Source organism: Nymphalis io, chromosome 27, assembly GCF_905147045.1.
Source record: "Nymphalis io chromosome 27, ilAglIoxx1.1, whole genome shotgun sequence".
NCBI lineage: Eukaryota > Metazoa > Arthropoda > Insecta > Lepidoptera > Nymphalidae > Nymphalis > Nymphalis io.
The window spans coordinates 5,906,988-5,927,201 of record NC_065914.1 but is presented as its reverse complement, the minus strand read 5'-3'; the positions used below and the strand labels follow the sequence as shown (position 1 = coordinate 5,927,201).

At 35.0% G+C, this 20,214-nt stretch overlaps 2 protein-coding genes across 8 annotated transcripts in view; one reads left to right on the top strand and one right to left on the bottom strand.

The window, feature by feature from the left end:
- Nucleotides 1–11,996, bottom strand: part of LOC126778806 (P protein-like) — a 58,576-nt gene extending 46,580 nt beyond the window's left edge. For 3 of the 6 annotated variants that reach the window (XM_050502491.1, XM_050502492.1, XM_050502494.1), the window contains exon 1: nucleotides 2,456–2,557. Coding sequence is in view for 1 of the 6 variants with exons in the window: in XM_050502490.1 (XP_050358447.1) it covers nucleotides 7,210–7,370 (161 nt within the window). In the remaining 5 variants the exon portion in view is untranslated. The other 3 variants (XM_050502490.1, XM_050502493.1, XM_050502495.1) reach the window with 3 other exon arrangements.
- Nucleotides 11,997–13,095: 1,099 nt separating this feature from the next.
- LOC126778783 (TBC1 domain family member 4-like) overlaps nucleotides 13,096–20,214 on the top strand; it is a 54,725-nt gene continuing 47,606 nt past the window's right edge. For both annotated transcript variants that reach the window (XM_050502433.1, XM_050502432.1), the window contains exons 1-4: nucleotides 13,096–13,329; nucleotides 16,085–16,210; nucleotides 17,173–17,261; nucleotides 18,886–18,991. In XM_050502433.1, the coding sequence (XP_050358390.1) occupies nucleotides 16,091–16,210; nucleotides 17,173–17,261; nucleotides 18,886–18,991 (315 nt within the window). In that variant the 5' untranslated portion in view covers nucleotides 13,096–13,329; nucleotides 16,085–16,090. The remainder of the gene's footprint in view (nucleotides 13,330–16,084; nucleotides 16,211–17,172; nucleotides 17,262–18,885; nucleotides 18,992–20,214) is intronic.

Here is a 20,214-nt window from a genome sequence, read left to right as displayed (position 1 = left end):
TATTGATTAAATTCCGTTAGATTGGTAAATTTGTTTACATACAAGCATGCGAAAGTTTTTACAAAACTAGACACCATACCATATACTGCAATGCAATTCAATGATGACTCAGCATGTTATGGAAAATACCACAACGAGGGGAATTCTACCAGACCGCTAGTTAAGGAACGCAATTCAAGACACAAGACCCTAGCAGAACCCGACGGTGGTGCCTGGTGTTTCTAGTTTGACTATAAATAAGTACAGTGCTTCATGTTGAATAAAATATTTTGATAATGATTTTTAATAATATATTTTACATTTATATTTTCTCAATTTGTGATATAACCGTAAAATAGAAATATGTCGGTGTGTACTTTTTTTACAAGTCTTATTGAGCTCTAAACGTTATTTTTTTTTTTTATAGAATAGGAAGGCGGACGAGCATATGGGCCACCTGATGGTAAGTGGTCACCAACGCTCTTAGACATTGGCATTGTAAGAAATGTCAACCATCGCTTACATATCCAATGCGCCACCAACCTTGGGAACTAAGATTTTATGTCCCTTGTGCCTGTAATTACACTGGCTCACTCACCCTTCAAACCGGAACACAACAATATCAAGTATTGCTGTTTTGCGGTAGAATTTCTGATGAGTGGGTGGTACCTACCCAGACGAGCTTGCACAAAGCCCTACCACCAGTATCTAAAAAAGGGACTCATATTATATATTATTCAAGGATCAACACTGTGTTACCAGCCCTGGATTTATGCTTAAGCCTACAAGGCTGTAGGGTCAGCCGAAGGGTACCACAAACCCTGAAATAATATAGTTTTACTCTAACCCCTTCGGAATTGGGGGAGGAATATCTGAAATGTCCATGCCTAGCTAGTTCATTGGATCTCTAAGTCCAGGACTGTGTGTGACAAACAAATCGCACTAAAGTTATTGTTTATTTTTCTGATTATGTTTATCTATTGATATAGATATAAAATGTTTCTTCTATCGTGTTACGTTCTCACGCTTATATTTTTTATAGTGTCCTGTCTTTTACAGTAAGATCCTGTAGTGCTATTCTGTAAGAACTCACTTCATTACTCACCCTTGAAACGTCGACAACCGACTTATGGTGATATACTAATTTGATGCGTGTATTTTCAAATGTTATATTTTTTACAGGATAGACTATTTTCCGACTAAGATAATATTAATAATTAGGTATGTAAAGTAACAGCCTGTTAATGTCCCACAGCTGGGCTAAGGCCTCTCCTTTTTGAGAAGGTTGAAGATATGCAATAACATAAAAATATACAACACATATACATACTATATAGGTAACCCATATCCCTCTTGAAACTTTTACCTACAAATATGTTAAAGTTGTATATAAATCGGATCAGTAATTTTCGAAATTCACTAGAAAAACACTAATTATTCATTATATAACGTTTTGTTTTTGAGTCTTTAATTTTCCACAAATCAGTTGATAAATAAAGTCGTTTTTTGACATGTTTATTCAAAATATGTCAAAATGAGTCGAGATTGATGTTTCCAGACGTCCAGATAAAATATCCAAATGGATAGGAGATGGTGCGATGGCGCGTGCGCAAACTCTAAACTAGTTTATTGGCACTTAGTTTCAGGACCAATATCTTTACGTGCTTTCCGAGGTAAGTGTAAATATAAATTTTGTCGAGAGCGATTTATGAGTGATAAAAAGAGTGCACCTGTGTTTGCGCACACACTGCGCGCATAACATGTCCTGCGCTAATCTGTCTTCGGATTGGCCGCTGAGGCCGAAGTCGGTCAGGAGGACATCATCAAGTATTAACAATGATGATGATGAACATATTCACAATATCTCTTTCAAAAATAAATGTATAACTTATATATAATTGCCGAATTTCGAATTATCAAAATTTAACTAAGGTCATGTTTTTATACGTCACTGTCATTTCAATTAAAAAAAAAAAAGAAACCTGCACTCGTAATAACTGGTCCGGAATATGTATGCCATACACAATAAACTTTTGTTTTAATTTCCCTAAACAGTTGCCAACTTCCTGTCTTCATATTAACTGTATAAAATACATTTTTATACAGTGTAATACGTATGAATTAATTTGACTAATACTATTATAATTGTAACAATTGAGTACTGAGATGTCGCCAATCAATTTTATTTGCATTTTCAAATAATGTAAGCAAGATATTTAGTACAAGGTATTATAATTATTTTAATTAATTATCAAGTATATTATTTTTTTTTAGTGTTGTTTAGAAACAATGTTTATATTATAATTTTGTTTTATTTTAGCATTTTATAAACGATAATATTTAATAAATATTTACTGTAATAATTTTAAAAGATATTTTAATTCAAAAAATTACGTTAAAAACTTTTTTTTAATATTTTTTTTTTAAACTTATATAATTATTGTTAATAAACACACACACAATAAACACTTTTTACCAAAAAAATAAACACTGATTAACTAGAACAATTCAAAATATTTTATCTGTATTTTTATCGAGAACAAATATTGCCGCCAAAATGGCGTCTGCGCGTCGGGCATGCGCGGTGAGGACTGAACCGAAATTCGTAAACATTTGTGTTATCAGTTAACGCTCGTTTACATTGTGAACTTATCAATATAAAAGCTTATAACAGTGCCCTAGTTTTTTTAAATATTTTTACGATTCAAACTTTCAGTAATAAAAAGGTTATAAGTACTACAAATATTCCATTATTAGATTTATTTTTATTTTTTATTAATGATGTTTTTATAATCATTACAATTTATTTATTTTCCCACACGACAATCTGATCCCAAACTAAGCATGCATGTACTATGGAAACCAATCAACTGATATACGACATATACTAGTTTTTGTAAATACATACTTATATAGATAATAACACCCAGACTCAGGACAAACAGACATGTTCATGCACACAAATGTCTGTCCTGGGTGGGAATCGAACCCACAACCTTCAGCGTGAATTATTAAATATTACTTACATGATATGGATTGATATTATGTATAGAAGTACTGATTTTCTTTTGTAAATACATTTAAGGCTGAAGGGTTTATACATCCCTATTAATTAGAAGGAGTTACATACAAACCTTAGGTTTTCATATTCCATGCGATTCGCTAATAACTCTGCTGTATTATGCACTAGAAACAGTTCTTGATAAATATATATTTGTTATAATACAACAATATGCCACTTACCTCTTTATACACTTAAATTTTTTACTGAGTAAATAGCCTTTACTACTTTTATATACATATATATAATGAGCTATTTATGGTTAATGTGATTTTCGCTTTAAAGTGTTAAATAATAACAGGTTATATATCATGGAATTTAATGGTGTAATTTCAAATGTGATTGTGTAATAAAATGACACAGTAAAGCGTGTTTCGAGATAGTTTATACTTTCTGTAGAATATGTTTTATTTAATACTAATGAAAACAAAACTTAAAAAAAAAAACATTACATCAGGGGTTACAATTTCAAAAATCCTTAGTACTAAGCTACCCTTTAAAAGGAACCTGTATTCATGGTGCTAGTTCCATTCGTTTGGGTTGTGCTTCTATATATCAGTCAGTCATTCGTTCTTTTATATATAAATATATACATTTCTGCTTGCAAATGTTAGCAGATTTTCAGAAAATCGTAATTTCTATTAATAAAAGTTTATTTTTGTTGATAACAGTTTTTTTGTACATGCACAGATGCCTGTATCCAAGGTAAGTTATAGTAAAGCTAGCAATACTGTCTAGTCGCTTTGTTTAAACAGAACTAGACTTTTAACATAATTTCTAGGTTAGTAGGCTATGTATAAGCACGAGAGCTAAAACCTTGTAACAGGAGGTTTAAATATCCGTCAATTCATCCTTCCTCGGTTAAGGTGTTAGCTTTTATAATGAAATTCCGCAAATACTATAGCTTTGATAATCATAAATATGAACATGTTAAGAAAACATTGATTAAAAACGTGTATTACTCAATAAAAGATTATATACATGATATAAATGTGGAGTTTTTGTTGATTTCCATACAGGATAAATAATAAATCAATTCTATTTATTTATCTGTGTAACATGGCTGAGAAAAAGAGTAACTGCTGGGTTTTTTGCCAGTTTTTCTCGGTGGTAGCTTGGAATTTAATTTAATCTTGTGAAATAAAGATTCAAAAGTGCACACAAAAGCCTACTTGTGGTTCCATTAAGAAAACTAGTAAGGTACTAAGCTAACGTTTTCTGCTGTAACAGTTTAATAGCACGGGGTTTTAAGAAGAAGCAAGGCTTGTGCAAACTTTACGTTGCCAGCGAAGCTTTTTCATTGGCGAGTGAGCTGTGACTACACTTTTGGCAACATTCCGAATTTAATGAAGTTCGCTCACGACGGATTGCTGCTAGCTTCACACGATTGGACATGTGTTAATTTTTTTATCATATTATCTAACTGTTTATCAGTCAACAATTGTACATGATAACAATTTCCATATTATAAGGAATAGGTACTTATTATCTTATGAAAATGAAGGGTTGAGATAGTAACTTTGGTCTTACAATTACGCGGCATTTTTCTATATTATAATTTGGCTTATATTTAAAGTTCAACAACCAGTACGGTTCTCTATTATCTACTAACTGTAAGCATACAATATATCTGTTACAGAGCCGTATATTAAGAACCATGACACTTAGCCAGTGGAAAACTGTCGCTATCATGACAAATAGCAACGAGATTTTCAAACTACTTTTTTATGTAAGAAGGGGTAAACGAACAGGCTCACCTGATAGAAAGTGACTACCATCGCCCAAGGACATCTGCAACACCCGAGGGTTTGCAGGTGCGTTGGCGGCCTAAGAGGAATGAGTACGCTCTTCTTGAAGGTTTTTATGTTATATCGGTTCGGAAAAGTCGCCTTCGAAAGCTGGTTCCACAAAGTGGTTGAGCGAGGCAGGAAATGCCTTAAAAAATGTGTTGATGAGTGGGTGGTACATATCCACACCGGCTGCTTGCAATCACTAAGTAAATTGATTCACCGTAATTACTTTTTTTCTTGAATTGTAGTGGTGAAATTTTTAATTTACTTTTTATTCTATGCGGAACCTAAACACAAAACGATTAGAGTTCCGTCGAGAAGAGTATAGTAATTTTTTTTTATTACAAATTAGTTATTACTGCGCAAAATCACACCGAATGAGTTGTATATATATCATACGTTATATAAGTTACTTCCTTTGTCTTTATGTATGATTACATTCGTGTCAAGTGAGACATATATGGGCAATTTTTCAACTAGATCTTGGCAAACCTTAGCTGGCTAGTAAATTCCAGGAGCTGTATGAAAATGAAGAGCCCAGGAGAAAAGAGTGCATTCATATTTGAATACACACGGAAGAACAAAATATGTTTATCTGATATACCTCGAATATGTAGACAATACAATGAACTCGCAAAAAGTAACAACTTGGATATTGCCATTTATCTTAGCACATATAAAGAACTTAAGCAATATTTAAAATAAAGTTCATACGTTCATTCATTCATTCTATTTGTATTTTTACTATTTTATTTTTTTTTGTATCTGTAGTATTTTTTCTTTGTATTACTTTTATTTTTAACTTTCAAATTTTATTCCTAAATTTTAGTCATTTAACATAAGTTCTGTTTTTTGTTTTAGTTATTTAAGTCATATCACTTTAAATTTGTTAAGTTCTTAATTTCAATTTTACTATTTATATTAGCTGTTACTTAGTTATATGTTTGGGAGAGGCCTATGTTCAGCAGTGGACAACGATTGGCTGTTGATTATGATTATAGTTATATGTGATGGATGCTGTGGTTTCCTGTAACTGCACATAGATTTATAACTCTCATATTATATTAAAGCTTGTTATGTATATTCCTTCTTGGAGCTCCTAATAAATTAAAATAAAAAATAAAATAAGAAGTGGTGACGGCCCTAGACGTAAGAAGTACTAATCATCCAGGGTACTAAGATGTTATGACCCTTATGCCTATAGTTACACTGGATCACTCACCACCCCCAGGAACACAACAATAAATCGCTAAGTATGCTGGTAAGTATTACTGTTTGGCGATTATTTGCTGAATAGGTGGTACTTACCCAGACGGGCTTGCAAAACGGCCTACCACCAAGTAAATTAAAGTTATAATTTTCTTTTTTTAATTTCATTGTTGACAATACAAGTTAATTACTATAGAAAATGAATTCACAGTTTATTTATTTTTGTGGTTTATTATCCGCATTAGCCGCGCGCAAAAACAAGTACTTTATATAATATTTTGTATATTTTGGTTAAAACTAAAAGAAAAATATCATAATTTTCTTCGAGGACAATAATTTGCACACAGTTTTCCTTTTAATAAAACCATATTTATTCAAATCATTTAAATTTTAGATGGTTCTTACATGAACTAGTTCAATCCGATAGAAACTAGTTTGAACCGGTTACCGGTTAAATAACCTTGACGACTTGACCTCTAAAACTAACCTATGCTTAGCATTGTGAATTTGTATTAGAATATATTTAACGTTTATATAATCAATTATGTGTTACATTGATACGATAATGAAATGTTTTGTGAATTTTTATGTTTATTGAAAATTAATTGTATTTTTTTTTTACATGTAATTATGTATATATTATATTTTAAAAGGTATTAGATATTCAATGTTTAACTCAAGTCAAGTAAAAGAGAAAGACTTTATTCAAAGAATATTAATTTTAGTTTGGTATCTTTTTAAATGTATTGAGAAATATTATTTTAATTTTAATAATTATGCGCGTGAGAAGAATAAAAAAGATCAGGATGAGATAAATAATCTGTATTATTCTTTAACTCATAAAGAGCAGGAGAGGTCCCTTTTTTACTATTAGTGTAGGGTGTAATTAGCGCCCTCACATTAGAGCTGTAATTTTTTTTAACCATTGCTTAAATCGTCAATGCGCTGACAAACTGGGGAACTAAGATGTTATGTCCCTTGTGCATGTAGTTACACTGGCTCAATCAAGCTTCAAATCGGAGCACAACAATTCTTATAGCTGTTTGGCGGTTGAATATCTGATGAGTGGGTGGTACCCAGACCTTGCACAAAGCATAACCACCAAGTAAAGTATTAGCTTTATAAAACGAACTGTGATTTACCATCATCTTGGGTAACTCCATAACTTACCGTTCACAATCGATTGCGGAGACATCAGCGTCGCAACTCGAATCGCTGGTGGTCAGGATGCCATTCTTTTTGAAGAAGCACCGCTTTTTCTGACGTTCTTCAGTACTGGATTCAACTATTGACACCGTTGACGAGTTCGTGAAGCCTTGTACGATATCCATTTTAAGCTGAGAAGATAAATATAATAATTAATTAATTTATATTAATATATATCGTAAGGGGGGGAAATATTGGTGTTGGGAGGAGGGATTGTTATATAAAAATAGCCTATGTCCTCTCTCGGGGTTCAAGCTTGCTTCATAATAAATTACATCAAAATCGGTTCAGTGTTCTAGACGTGAGAGCGTGACACTCAGACAGAGTTTTTTTTTTTATAGAATTGGAAGGCGGACGAGCATATGGGCCACCTGATGGTAAGTGGTCACCAACGCTCTTAGACATTGGTATTGTAAGAAATGTCAACCATCGCTTACATAGCCAATGCGCCACCAACCTTGGGTACTAAGATTTTATGTCCCTTGTGCCTGTAATTACACTGGCTCACTCACCCTTCAAACCGGAACACAACAATATCAAGTATTGCTGTTTTGCGGTAGAATATCTGATGAGTGGGTGGTACCTACCCAGACGAGCTTGCACAAAGCCCTACCACCAGTAGATTTGCTAATGGTTCTGCTATATAATGCATTGACCGCCTCGTTGGTCTAGTGGCTATAAGGCCGCAGAACCCGAGGTCCTGGGTTCGAACGCCAGATCGGGTCGATAAAATGCTATTGGTTTTTTCTGTAGAAGATTCTCAGTAGCAGACCGGAGTCTGGAAGATGGAAGTGTGTACACTCCCGTGCTTCAGTAAAGCCGTTGGACTAGCGCTTGAACTCTTTCTGGTCGTGTCGGAATGCCGTCCATCCAAGTTATTTATTTGTTTTCTTGTAATTGGAATAGGCTATAGACTATATCCTCGAACTGGAATAGGCTATATAATATAATGACCATAATAATTTAAAGTATACAAGTATCAAAACAGCGTATCAATGTTAGTCGGTTTTTCATATTTCACGAGTTAGTTACGAAGCGTTTTCAGATTTTTATTTGCTTGATATATATTGTATACTTATTTGAATTATAATATCACATATAAGCGCACAAATGTTACACAAAAGAGTATAAAAAATGTGATATATAAATATATATATATGCTAAGCGAAAGTAACCAAAAAAATTTCTCGCGTTTTCTATAATCTATATTTTAATAGACAATTGAACACTGACGGCAAATCATTGTCAAAATAGTCAGATTTACAATAATTATGCCGCTCAGCTAAATCAAAGCACTGCCTATGTCATACTTCTTACAATACTAAAAGAGTTGAAGAAGAAAGAAACTCTGCTTTCATCACCAACGTTTGTCGTACACTGAGCTCGATCTTCAGCTCTCAGTCTGGAGACTCGGACAGTCGGATGGATCCGACAATTATTCACAGTGAACATATTTATATATTTTATTCCACACAAGGTGAAAATATCTTTTAAGACACAAAGAACGAATTTGACTGTTGTTCAAAAAATACTCGTATATACGTAACACACATCCACGAAGGAACTCGTAGTCTTGCTCCTATTATTAAGCGTTATAATTTCTAGAAAAATCTTTTTTTTTTAAGAACATACGATACACTTTCAAGTATATATTTAGAAACAGGGGGACTTCAACGCGAGGGGGACTTCAACGCGAAGCTGGGCAAACGATTCGGTGATGAGTTAAAGGTGGGACCTCATGGAATTGGAGACCGCAACACTCGGGGCCAGATGTTGGCCGACTTTATGGAGAAGGAGGGACTCTTTATGATGAACTCCTTTTTCAAGAAGCCAGGTCAGCGTAAATGGACCTGGGTGAGCCCTGATGGGAAAACCAAGAATGAGATAGACTTCATCTTGTCGACGAGAAGACAAATATTTAATGACGTCTCCGTGATCAATGCAGTCAAAACTGGGAGCGATCACAGACTCGTAAGAGGCTCGTTAAATATCAATGTTAAACTCCAGAGGTCCCGACTGATGAAGTCTACGCTCCGACCATCACCTCTTCAAATCCGAAATCCCGAAGCCTTTCAGCTCGAACTCCAAAACCGATTCGATTGCCTAGCAGACTGCGAGGAAGTGGACACATACAACGACAGGCTTGTGGAAACTGTCCGTACGGCTGGGTCTAAGACCTTCAAGACCAGCCGTACAAAAGGAACCAAAAAGATCTCTGCCTCTACCCTACGGCTTATGGAGGAAAGACGGAAAATGATTCTGACGTCCCCAGCTGATGCTGCCGGCTATCGGCTGATCAACAGACGGATTTCAAAGTCTCTAACTCGCGACACTCGCCAATTTAATACAATGCGCATTAAAGAGGCCATCGAGCGGAACAAAGGCTCTAAAGTGTTCGCCAGAGATCTGTCTGTTGGTCAGAGTCAACTGACAAGGCTGAAAACTGAGGATGGCAGAATAGTCACGTCAAGATCTGAGCTGTTGGAAGAGGTTGAGAAGTTCTACGGTCAGCTGTACACGACAGCTCAATCACCTGTCAGTAGTCATGCTGCAGATCCCAGAGCAAGACTAACCCGACACTACACTGAAGATTTTCAGGACGTCAGTCTTTTCGAGATTAGAATGGCTCTCGGACAACTCAAAAACAACAAGGCACCTGGTGATGATGGTATTACAGCCGAGCTTCTGAAGGCGGGTGGTACACCGATCCTCAGGGCTCTTCAGAGGCTTTTTAACTCCGTCATTGCCAAAGGTCAAACGCCAAAAGCATGGCACAGAAGTGTGGTGGTACTTTTCTTTAAGAAGGGTGATAAAACCCTTCTGAAGAATTACAGGCCCATCTCACTGCTGAGTCATGTTTACAAGTTGTTTTCGAGAGTCATTACGAATCGTCTCGAGCAAAGGCTTGACGACTTCCAGCCACCCGAACAAGCCGGATTCCGGAAAGGCTTTAGCACCATAGACCACATACATACGCTGCGGCAAGTTATACAGAAGACTGAGGAGTATAACCAGCCACTTTGCTTAGCGTTTGTGGACTATGAGAAAGCCTTTGATTCGATCGAAACCTGGGCTGTGCTGAATTCTCTTCAAAGGTGCCAAATTGATTATCGGTATATCAGGGTGTTAAAGTGCTTGTACGAGAACGCCACCATGTCGATCCGACTCCAGGATCAGAACTCAAAACCTATCCAACTGCAGAGAGGTGTAAGACAGGGAGACGTGATATCTCCGAAACTGTTTACCGCTGCATTGGAAGATGTTTTCAAGCTTCTGGACTGGAACGGACTTGGCATCAATATTAACGGCGAGTACATCACTCATCTTCGATTTGCCGATGACATTGTAATTATGGCTGAGACCTTGGAAGACCTCGGCACTATGCTCGATGACCTCAGCAGGGTTTCCCAACAAGTGGGTCTAAAAATGAACATGGACAAGACGAAAATCATGTCGAACATCCATGTTGCACCCACTCAAGTCAAGGTTGGAAATTCTGCACTCGAAGTTGTAGACAACTATGTCTACCTAGGTCAGACCATCCAACTAGGTAGGTCCAACTTCGAGAAAGAGGTAAATCGTCGAATTCAACTCGGCTGGGCAGCGTTCGGGAAGCTACACGATATCTTCTCATCCCAAATACCGCAGTGTCTCAAGTCGAAAGTCTTCGACCAGTGTGTGTTGCCAGTGATGACGTATGGATCAGAGACGTGGTCGCTCACAATGGGCCTCATAAGAAGGCTCAAGGTCACTCAAAGGGCAATGGAGAGGGCTATGCTCGGAGCTTCTCTGCGAGATCGAATCAGAAATGATGAAATCCGCAGGCGAACCAAAGTAACCGACATAGCCCGAAGAATTGCTAAATTGAAGTGGCAGTGGGCGGGGCACATTGCTCGCAGAACCGACGGCCGCTGGGGCAGAAAGGTTCTCGAGTGGCGACCACGAACCGGAAGACGCAGCGTGGGCAGGCCCCCTACAAGGTGGACCGACGACTTAGAACGAGTCGCGGGAAGCCGTTGGATGCGGGCAGCGCAAGATCGGCCAACGTGGAAATCCTTGGGGGAGGCCTTTGTCCAGCAGTGGACGTCTTTCGGCTGATGATGATTTAGAAACAACAGTCAATATAATATATATTCATCGTTTACTTAAATCTAATATATGAGCCGTCTTTAAGAAATTATTAGGTCTCAGGTTGTAAATAATAAAACATACTGTGTATATAATTCAGTATACATGTATACTATTGTAATAAATTTTAATATAATTTCTGTTAAATATTTTTTGATGCTTACATAAGTCCAATCAAGTTATGTAATTAAAGAAAAAATAATCATATTATAGACGTTGAAGACTAACTATCCAGAAATTCTAATAAAAAAAATATATAACTATAAATACTAATAATTATTAAAATATATATATATACAAATAATTAAAACCACAAAATCTCTGATAATTCTGCCATACATACTCATACAAAAATATGTCACAAGAAAAGAGAAATTTATAACATACATAAGATAACAAATTATTATTTTAAATATCACGTTATATTAAACTTAACTTTTAAGAACATTATTAAGACACAAAATTATTAATAAATCTGTTAAATTATAGAAAAATATAAATACCTGTTACAACAGCATTTTAATTAAAACCTTCTTATGAAAAATTTCACAATTCACTCAAAATGAAAACATAATCACGATAGCATAATAAATTTACCCACATTTTAAAAAGTATAGCAGCGCTAGTTACGCACGGACATAATAGGAACTAAGCGCAGACATATGTTTATTTAATTAAAATTAATCATTTGATTAAATACGTATAGCTATTTTAAATTTTATTGGCTGATTAACCAGCCGGGCTGGGTTAGCACGTGGTTCTGATTGGGCGTCAATGCCACCAAGAAGCCATAAAAAGTGTCCGATTCGAGGGAATAAGCCAGATTAAATTTAAGTATGCGATAAGCTGCTAGTTTATAAAAATAAACTATTAAGTAAAAAATACGTTTATAGTAAGAATATTTCAAATAATAATAATATTAAAAAGTTAAAAATTATTTATCATACTTCTTTTTACATGTATAATATCATATTTTTCAAATTTTCAATTTCATAGAAATACTATAAGATTTAAAAAATTATACTTAAGTGCCATCTAGTATCGAGAAGTATTTTGTTTCAATACTGTTTTAATTTTAATATATTTTTAAATAGGTTTTTAATGAATACAAAGAATAAATAAGTTAACACAAGCAAATGCTTACAAAAGTTGTTGTAAGTAGGTTCAAAGTAGGAGTTATTGTCATATTATGAATAATTTATTCATGTAGCCATTTTAAGTGTTTAGTGTCGAGTCGATTGTGAAAGTTTCTCTGTCTTCTTTTGCCTAGCGTTTTTCCGGCATAGTAATGCCAGGGTCCACCGAGTTTCACTTTAAATATGTAAATTGTTTAAAATAACACAGCGTTACTTAAAATAATTATAATTTGTATAAAGCTTAGTGGGTTAATTCATAGTACTTATTGGTAACGTCTTCGATTAAAATTCGATGATATTTATATCGTTTGCATGAAATTAGGCAAAATAATTTATAGTGTGCATAAATTATATTGTCAGCGCCATCTTACGTAATGTTTTGTAACTATTTCAACTTATGATACTTTCTACATTGCGATCTTGTAACGACAGATGATGCTGTACACAAAAGTAAATAATTAAATTGAATTAGAAAGAGATGAACATATACGACTTTTCATATTTCTTTATCGCATAGAAGGAGACAGAATATCGCAGAACTCTGTCCTTCATAAAGTTATCCCTTTCAGTAGATACCTTCGCGTTATCCTTTAGCCGTTCATTGAGTCGGTTGTGAAAAATTGTTGTGTATATATTTTTATTATACGCATTTTATCCGGATGTATAGTATATTTATTGAAACGATGTGAAAAATGTGCATTTTCTTTGTGAATTAGTTACGCTATGTATGTGTTATGTGTACTTTTGTCATCATTATCGATTTTGACGTAACCGTGGTTTCGGCGTTCGGATTTTGAATATTAAACCTCTATTTTCTTGGGTAAGATTTTATTGTCAATAACACACATGATTTATAAATATAATTTTTATATACAGTACAAATGCGTATTATCGATAAAATAATGACCCACTATAGAAAAATTGTGATTATAAGTAAAACTTATTTAGACGAAATCATTCTAGCGACATTTTTACCAGTTTTTTAAATTAATTTTAACAATATCTTTCTTGTAATTTTTATTATTTTTGTCTAGTCCATACCTATAAGTAATGAGAATAAAATATTTCACATGTATTTATGATCGGTAATAGGTTCGTGAAATCATTGTTGGTGTGCCTTATTAAATCAAACAATGATATCAAAAATGTATAAAGCAGTAAACTTTTATATGGCATCGTTTGTTTTGCGTTTTTACTTATTTGTAACGTTCGCTCAGTGGTCGAAATTCGATCATAATCAATTTTTTTATTGAAAATTTGAGGAAAACAATTATATAAATTTGCATATTTCGAATGTTTTATTCTTATTCGAAATTATTAATTTACAAAAAACTAAAGTTCATCGTAAGCTACCAAACAAAAAATAAACAAGATAATTGGCTTACAAACAAAAGTGCACTGAACTTAGAACTGTTTTGTCTTTGTTATACATAAATAAATATATCGAAAATAATATTCGTATTCGTTACTAAAAAAATATATTAGCCATTTTGATATTGATAATTTTAGAAATATAGTTTGATTAAAGGTTTGATTAAAATGTAAAATTAAAGTTTATTTGTGTGTATTTTCCTAATTCAAACATGAGAATCAACACGCTATAGTATAATGCGGTTTTATCGAAGTTACCCAATTTTTTAGAACGGGTAAAAAGACAGATTATTCTTATAATATTTCTTTATTATCATTATAAGCGCATGACCTGGAAGCTCTTGGAAGTCACGATATTTTCTAACTTAACCAACAAATATCATAAAAAATAGTTTATTTGCGTAAAATGTTTTTTGTATGTGAAAATCTGAGATTTGATTGAACAAATACATTTGTGGTGAACGAATTTAGTCTATATACAAATAAATAAAATTGAATTAACTGTCTATGATTTCAAAATAACTGCCTTTTTTAAAGTTATTATGGCTACTTGCGTGTTCTAAAATCTTTATTTTTGTATATCTGTCCCTTTGTTCTGGGCTAAAATTACAAATATTAATATTATAATGTCAATATATATAATCAATTCAGTCAACAAAATAGTTTGATTCTATCAAAAGTTATAGCAACTTAAAATTAACGTACGTAAATAATTCTATGCATAGTAAAATGTCGGAGGCGCTTTTATCCGGTTACTGTCTAAAAAACGATTACTTTTTCTTCGAAGTCGCATGTGACGTATGAACGACTTTATTCGGCTTTACTCGTAACTCAGAAAACGCGACTGTATTGAATCTTGTTGACTTGTAAGACATTCAAAACAAAGTGTTTAAACAAATCCTGTATATATATATAAAAAACACTGGATTAAATAATATTATGGTAAATATGTGCGTGCGTCCTTCTATCAATCGGAAACGTCCGGAGCGGATTTTTATTTATTTTTATTTATTAATAAAGATGTGGAAACATGAAATACAGTACAATATGTGTTGACGCTTAACAGCGCTTTCGACCAGGCAACATTTGGGTAATTGAAAACTATTCATTTATTATAGGGCTATTCTGTAAGAACAAAAAAACTCACCGCAGTAAACGTTCGTGACATGTCAGCAAGTGATTTGTGGCATTGACCATAATTAAGTTCTTACAGAATCACTACTGAGTAGTTTTCGGTGACTTTATATACTATAGCCGATTCCAATGGTAAGCGAATTTAAGACAAATAAACAACATTGAGATTGAAATTCAGATGACATTTTATTGTTTGAGATCTGTATAAATAATCTATGTTTTTTATCATGGAATCTTGAAAAATGGCGTTTTGAATGGCGGCAAAGTTGATATCGGAACTTTGGAAGTATAATAAAAGTGGATATAAGTATTTAAATATAATAGTGTTATATTATAAACAAAAAAAATATTAGTCAAGAACTGTTTGTAGTGGACGAGAAACCGATCATGGAATATGTACCAAAATTAAGTTTATTCGTTTGCATATACAAAGTTTGCAACAACAAGTGTTTAACGTGAAATATAATATATATTTATGTCAAAGTCAAAATAAACTTGATTCAAGAAGGTTATCACCAGCGCTTTAGAATCGTCATTTTACAAGTTAAATTTGAAAATAAAGCTGTCACCGTTCGAAAAGTAGATTCTACTGAGAAGAACCGGCAAGAAACTCAGTTTAGTTCATTGAGATAATCTACGCGCTCGTGCCGATAAAACTGGTACAGGGATCCGGAGACAAACGACTATGGTGTGATTGTTTTCGGGTACAAATCGGAATCGGACAGCTCCATATCGTTCGTAATCGGACATCCAAACGATTGTTTGTACGATTGATTCTACTCGGGCTTTTATGACGTGTGATGTTTTGAAATCTCCGACGCCAAAACGAGTTACACAACACCCGCCTTAAACACGCTGCAAAAAGTGAATAAAATGATTTTAAAGTAATGTTGGTTGTTTGGAAGAGATTTAGCGTTAAGGCCGTTAAGTTGTATGCTAATTAGGTTGTATCCATGTGTTATGTATTTTTTTATTGTTGTTTATAATAAAATATATTAAACCCATCCAGTCAGCTCAGCACTTAGACAGAGAAGCTATAACTGGATAATTAATGTTTGATAATATTCCAGATCAAAATGAAGACGAAGCTGACATCCGTTACTTATCTGGGCTATACAGCGATGGATAGAAGATTCTCGATCTCCATGTTGCCCTGGGTGTTGAGGGAAATACGAGCGACTGAGACAAGAGAAAAGGTATTTTGTTTTTAGAAAGTTAGACAGGGGAATGCGTTTACAAAGTTCAATATTTTGTCTGCCTTTCAGATTATTTGGTATCACTGAACAAATATATAATGTTTATGATTAATTGTTTGATATGATTAGATGTCTGTTTGTCTGTTTTTTACGATTTTGGTGAAAAAGGCTCAACGATGATTCGTCAATTGAAGATATATTATAATATTGCACAATTGTGTGCGAAAATATAAGAGCACTTTCTAATGCCTCACTTTCATAATCCGATTGGATGCGGAGAGTTCAGGATCGACGGCTTTACGTGCTTTTCGAAGCACGGAAGTGAACTGCCAAATTGAACTCTTAAACTGCTATCAAGAATTCTTAACGGAAACACGCATTTTTTTAAAATAAATAGATGCAGTGACATGCTCCTGATGTTAAGTTATCACCAATGCCGAAATACATTGGCACAGTAAGAAATATTAACCATCCCTTAAATTGCCAATTCACCAGTTATTTTGGAACTAAGATGTTAATGTCCCTTGGGCTTGTTTACACTGGCTCACTCCCCTTCAAATCGGAACGTAATACTAATTATTGCTATCTTGGTAGTATATGTATTGAGTGGGTGATAGCTACCCTGACAGGATTGCATAAAGATTTGCACCCTTACGTAGTTGACGTATTTAAGACACGTACGAAACGATTTGCTTCCTCGTTTCTGATTCGCACCGCTAAGATCTGGAATACCCTTCCGACCTCCGTTTTCCTCACCACCTACAATGAGGGTACCTCAAGTCAAGAGTTAATAGGCATCTTCTAAGCAAGCGCGCTCCACCTTAGACTGTGATTTGCACACATAACTATGCTCTATAATATGTCCTGAGCAGTTTGCTAATCTTTTGAGAATGTCTGCGGTGGCCGAGATTAAAAGAATTTTACTAATAGTAAATAATTTAATGTTGTTTATCGTTTAACAGCTAAGCATAGCAGTGGAAGATGGCTGTCTGAAGGCTTATAATGGAAATTTCGAACCGATTATCATACATCGATTGGTCGATATATTAAGGTAAGTAATATAAATAATATGCAAATAATAAGCAAGTTTGGAGGGGGGAGGGGAGTGTTGACAGGTGTTAGGTGTGATAAATGTAGTCTATGTCATTCCTTGGAGTTCAAGCGTTCAATTTTGGTATAGTAAAATGTATCAAAATCGGTTCAGCGGTTTAGCCATGCAAGCGTAGCAGATAGAGCTACTTTCCCATTTATAATATTAGTAAAGGTTGCTAGCAAAGCCTGTTGAGTTATTCCTAAGAACTACCTCGAAAATCAGCGCAGAGCACCGCCGTGAAATGACAGTTAGTGATATGCGACATTCAGACTAATAATTATAACAATTAAAGGATACACGCATCAAAATAGCATATCAACGTAAAACAGAGTTCTTACAGAATTATTAATATTTCAATTTGCTCCCCTCCGGGTAAGTATAAAGTTTGTGGTGACGTCAATAGCCCAAAGGATAAAAATAAAAATCTGCGTCTATCAAATCGCTAGCCACCCTGTGTACTTTCGTTGAAATTATGTAATACATACAAATGTTTGAGACGAAAGAAATCATAAAGTACATTAAGTAAAGGTTACAGCGATGCTGGCGGTCATTTGTATATATATATATAGATGTTATATTTTATGCCAATAAAGCTTCTATGTGGGCTAGGTCATGCATGGAAACTAGGTCGAGGACCTTACCACCTAGATTTCAATTCCGTTTCTAGATTTCAATCTTAATATTGCTTAGTGAAAAAATATAAATGTAATTGTGTTTGAAATATTTGGTTCAAATGGTTTGCGTAAATATCCCATTGCTGGACAAATGTCTACTCTCCCTTGATGAGTAGGTTTCGAGGTTTATTTCTTTACGCTTCTGTAAAGCTGGTTGGATACACATTTTTTTATAGTATAGGTTGGCGGACGAGCATATGGGCCACCTGATGGTAAGTGGTCACCAACGCCCGTAGACATCAGCATTGTTAAAAATGTTAACCATCGCTTACATCGCCAATGCGCCACCAACATTGGGAACTAAGATGACATGTCCCTTGTGCCTGTAATTACACTGGCTCGCTCACCCTTCAAACCGGAACGCAACAATAACAAGTAGTTTTCCGGTAGAATATCTGATGAGTGGGTGGTATCTACCCACACGGGCTTGCACAAAGCCCTACCACCAGTAAACATGGCAGATTTTAATCCGAAACGAGCACGAGATTAATATAAACACAAATTAAGCAGATAAGTTTGCTTTCTTAAGTGAGCTTATTAAGTAACAGAATTATATTGGTTTAGAATATGTTGGCTCGTCTTTGACCCTATTGGCCTTGACAGCGTCACATGGGGAAGGAAGGTGACTAAGACTCAAGCCAGATGTTCAGAGCTTTGTTACGGGCTCATATGCACGTTCGAAGGGTGCCTCGGGCCGTCCCTTGGTTTACCTCGTTATCATCAAGGGAGGACGTATGTATGTGTGCTATATGTTTGGTCACATACACATAAGCGTCGCACAAGTAACTAATTATTTTGACTCACATATCTAGCACCAGTTATCTTGCCAGCGCGATTTAGAAATTATAATAAAATCGAAAAGCGCCATCTATTGGTCGTAACGAAAACATTTACCATTCCCTTTTCAGAGCGAGTCAAGTGCCTGGAAGACCAAACGAACTGTTCTACATACTGCTCAATGAGAAGGAGGGTCTCCTACAGTGCTATCTCTTCAAAGGGGAGACCGTCACTGAGGTGAGTGAATTTTATAAATATTGCTTTTAGCTACACTGACCAAAAACCGGCAAACTATGATAGTTTTATGGTATTGCTAACAATGTAATGATGATAAGAAGATAAGATTAGAAAGATCAGCTACTGCATATGAAATTATAGTGTACAAGTGAATACTTTGACCCCTCATTCTCATAATTCAATTAAGGGAAATCTGGCACATCCAGAAAGTGTTCGATGTGCAGGACCAGCGGCTTTACGTGCTTTTCGAGGCATGGAATTGTAAACACTGAACTCCAAAACACTGGGAGTTCAACCCTTTCATTGGCCTGACCTACTGTTTGAATGGAAGACCTCAAGGTCTGCAGGCTTTTAGGCTGGCGATTGGACCAAAGACGCAGTCAATAGTTGTAATTAGGCTTAGTCCAATGTATATTAAAGGTATAGAACGATTAACTTTTTATTTTTCAACATTCTTAAATATCTCCTACAGTGTTAATTTTATATATAGAAAACATAATTCATTGTGCCGTACGATTTCACCCATATTGTATTGGTTATATATAGCCGAGATGGCATAGTGGTAAGAACGCGTGAATCTTAACCTATGATCGTGGGTTCAAACCCGGGCAAGCACCACTGAATTTTCTGCTTAATTTGTGATTATAATTCATCTCGTGCTATACGGTGAAGGAAAATATTGTGAGGAAACCTACATGTGTCTAATTTCAATAAAATTCTGCCACATGTGTGTTCTACCTACCCGCAATGGAGCAGCGTGGTGGAATAAGCTCCATACCATCTCCTCAAAAAGGGAGAGAGGGCCTTAGCCCAGCAGTGGGACATTCACAGGCTTTTACTGTTTTGGTTAACGTTCAGAGCTTTCTTCTCCTAAGGGTTATAGCATAAAGTTCTATAGCCCATAGCGTTGCTCAACCAACAGGCTATCTACCGCAAAAATAATTATTCAAATCGTACTTTGAATTAATGAGATTACCGTGTTCAATCATATAAATACTCGAAACTTTATAATAATGACTGTCAGCTCCACGCGATGCCACCGTTAAGCATTACTGTTTTAATGTTAGTTTTATATTATTGGTGATATCTGGTGGTAGGGCTTTGTGCAAGCTAGTCTGGGTAGGTACCACCCACTCATCAGATATTCTAACGCAAAACAGCAGTACTCGGTATTGTTGTGTTCCGGTTTGAAGGGTGAATGAACCGGTGTAATTACGGGCACA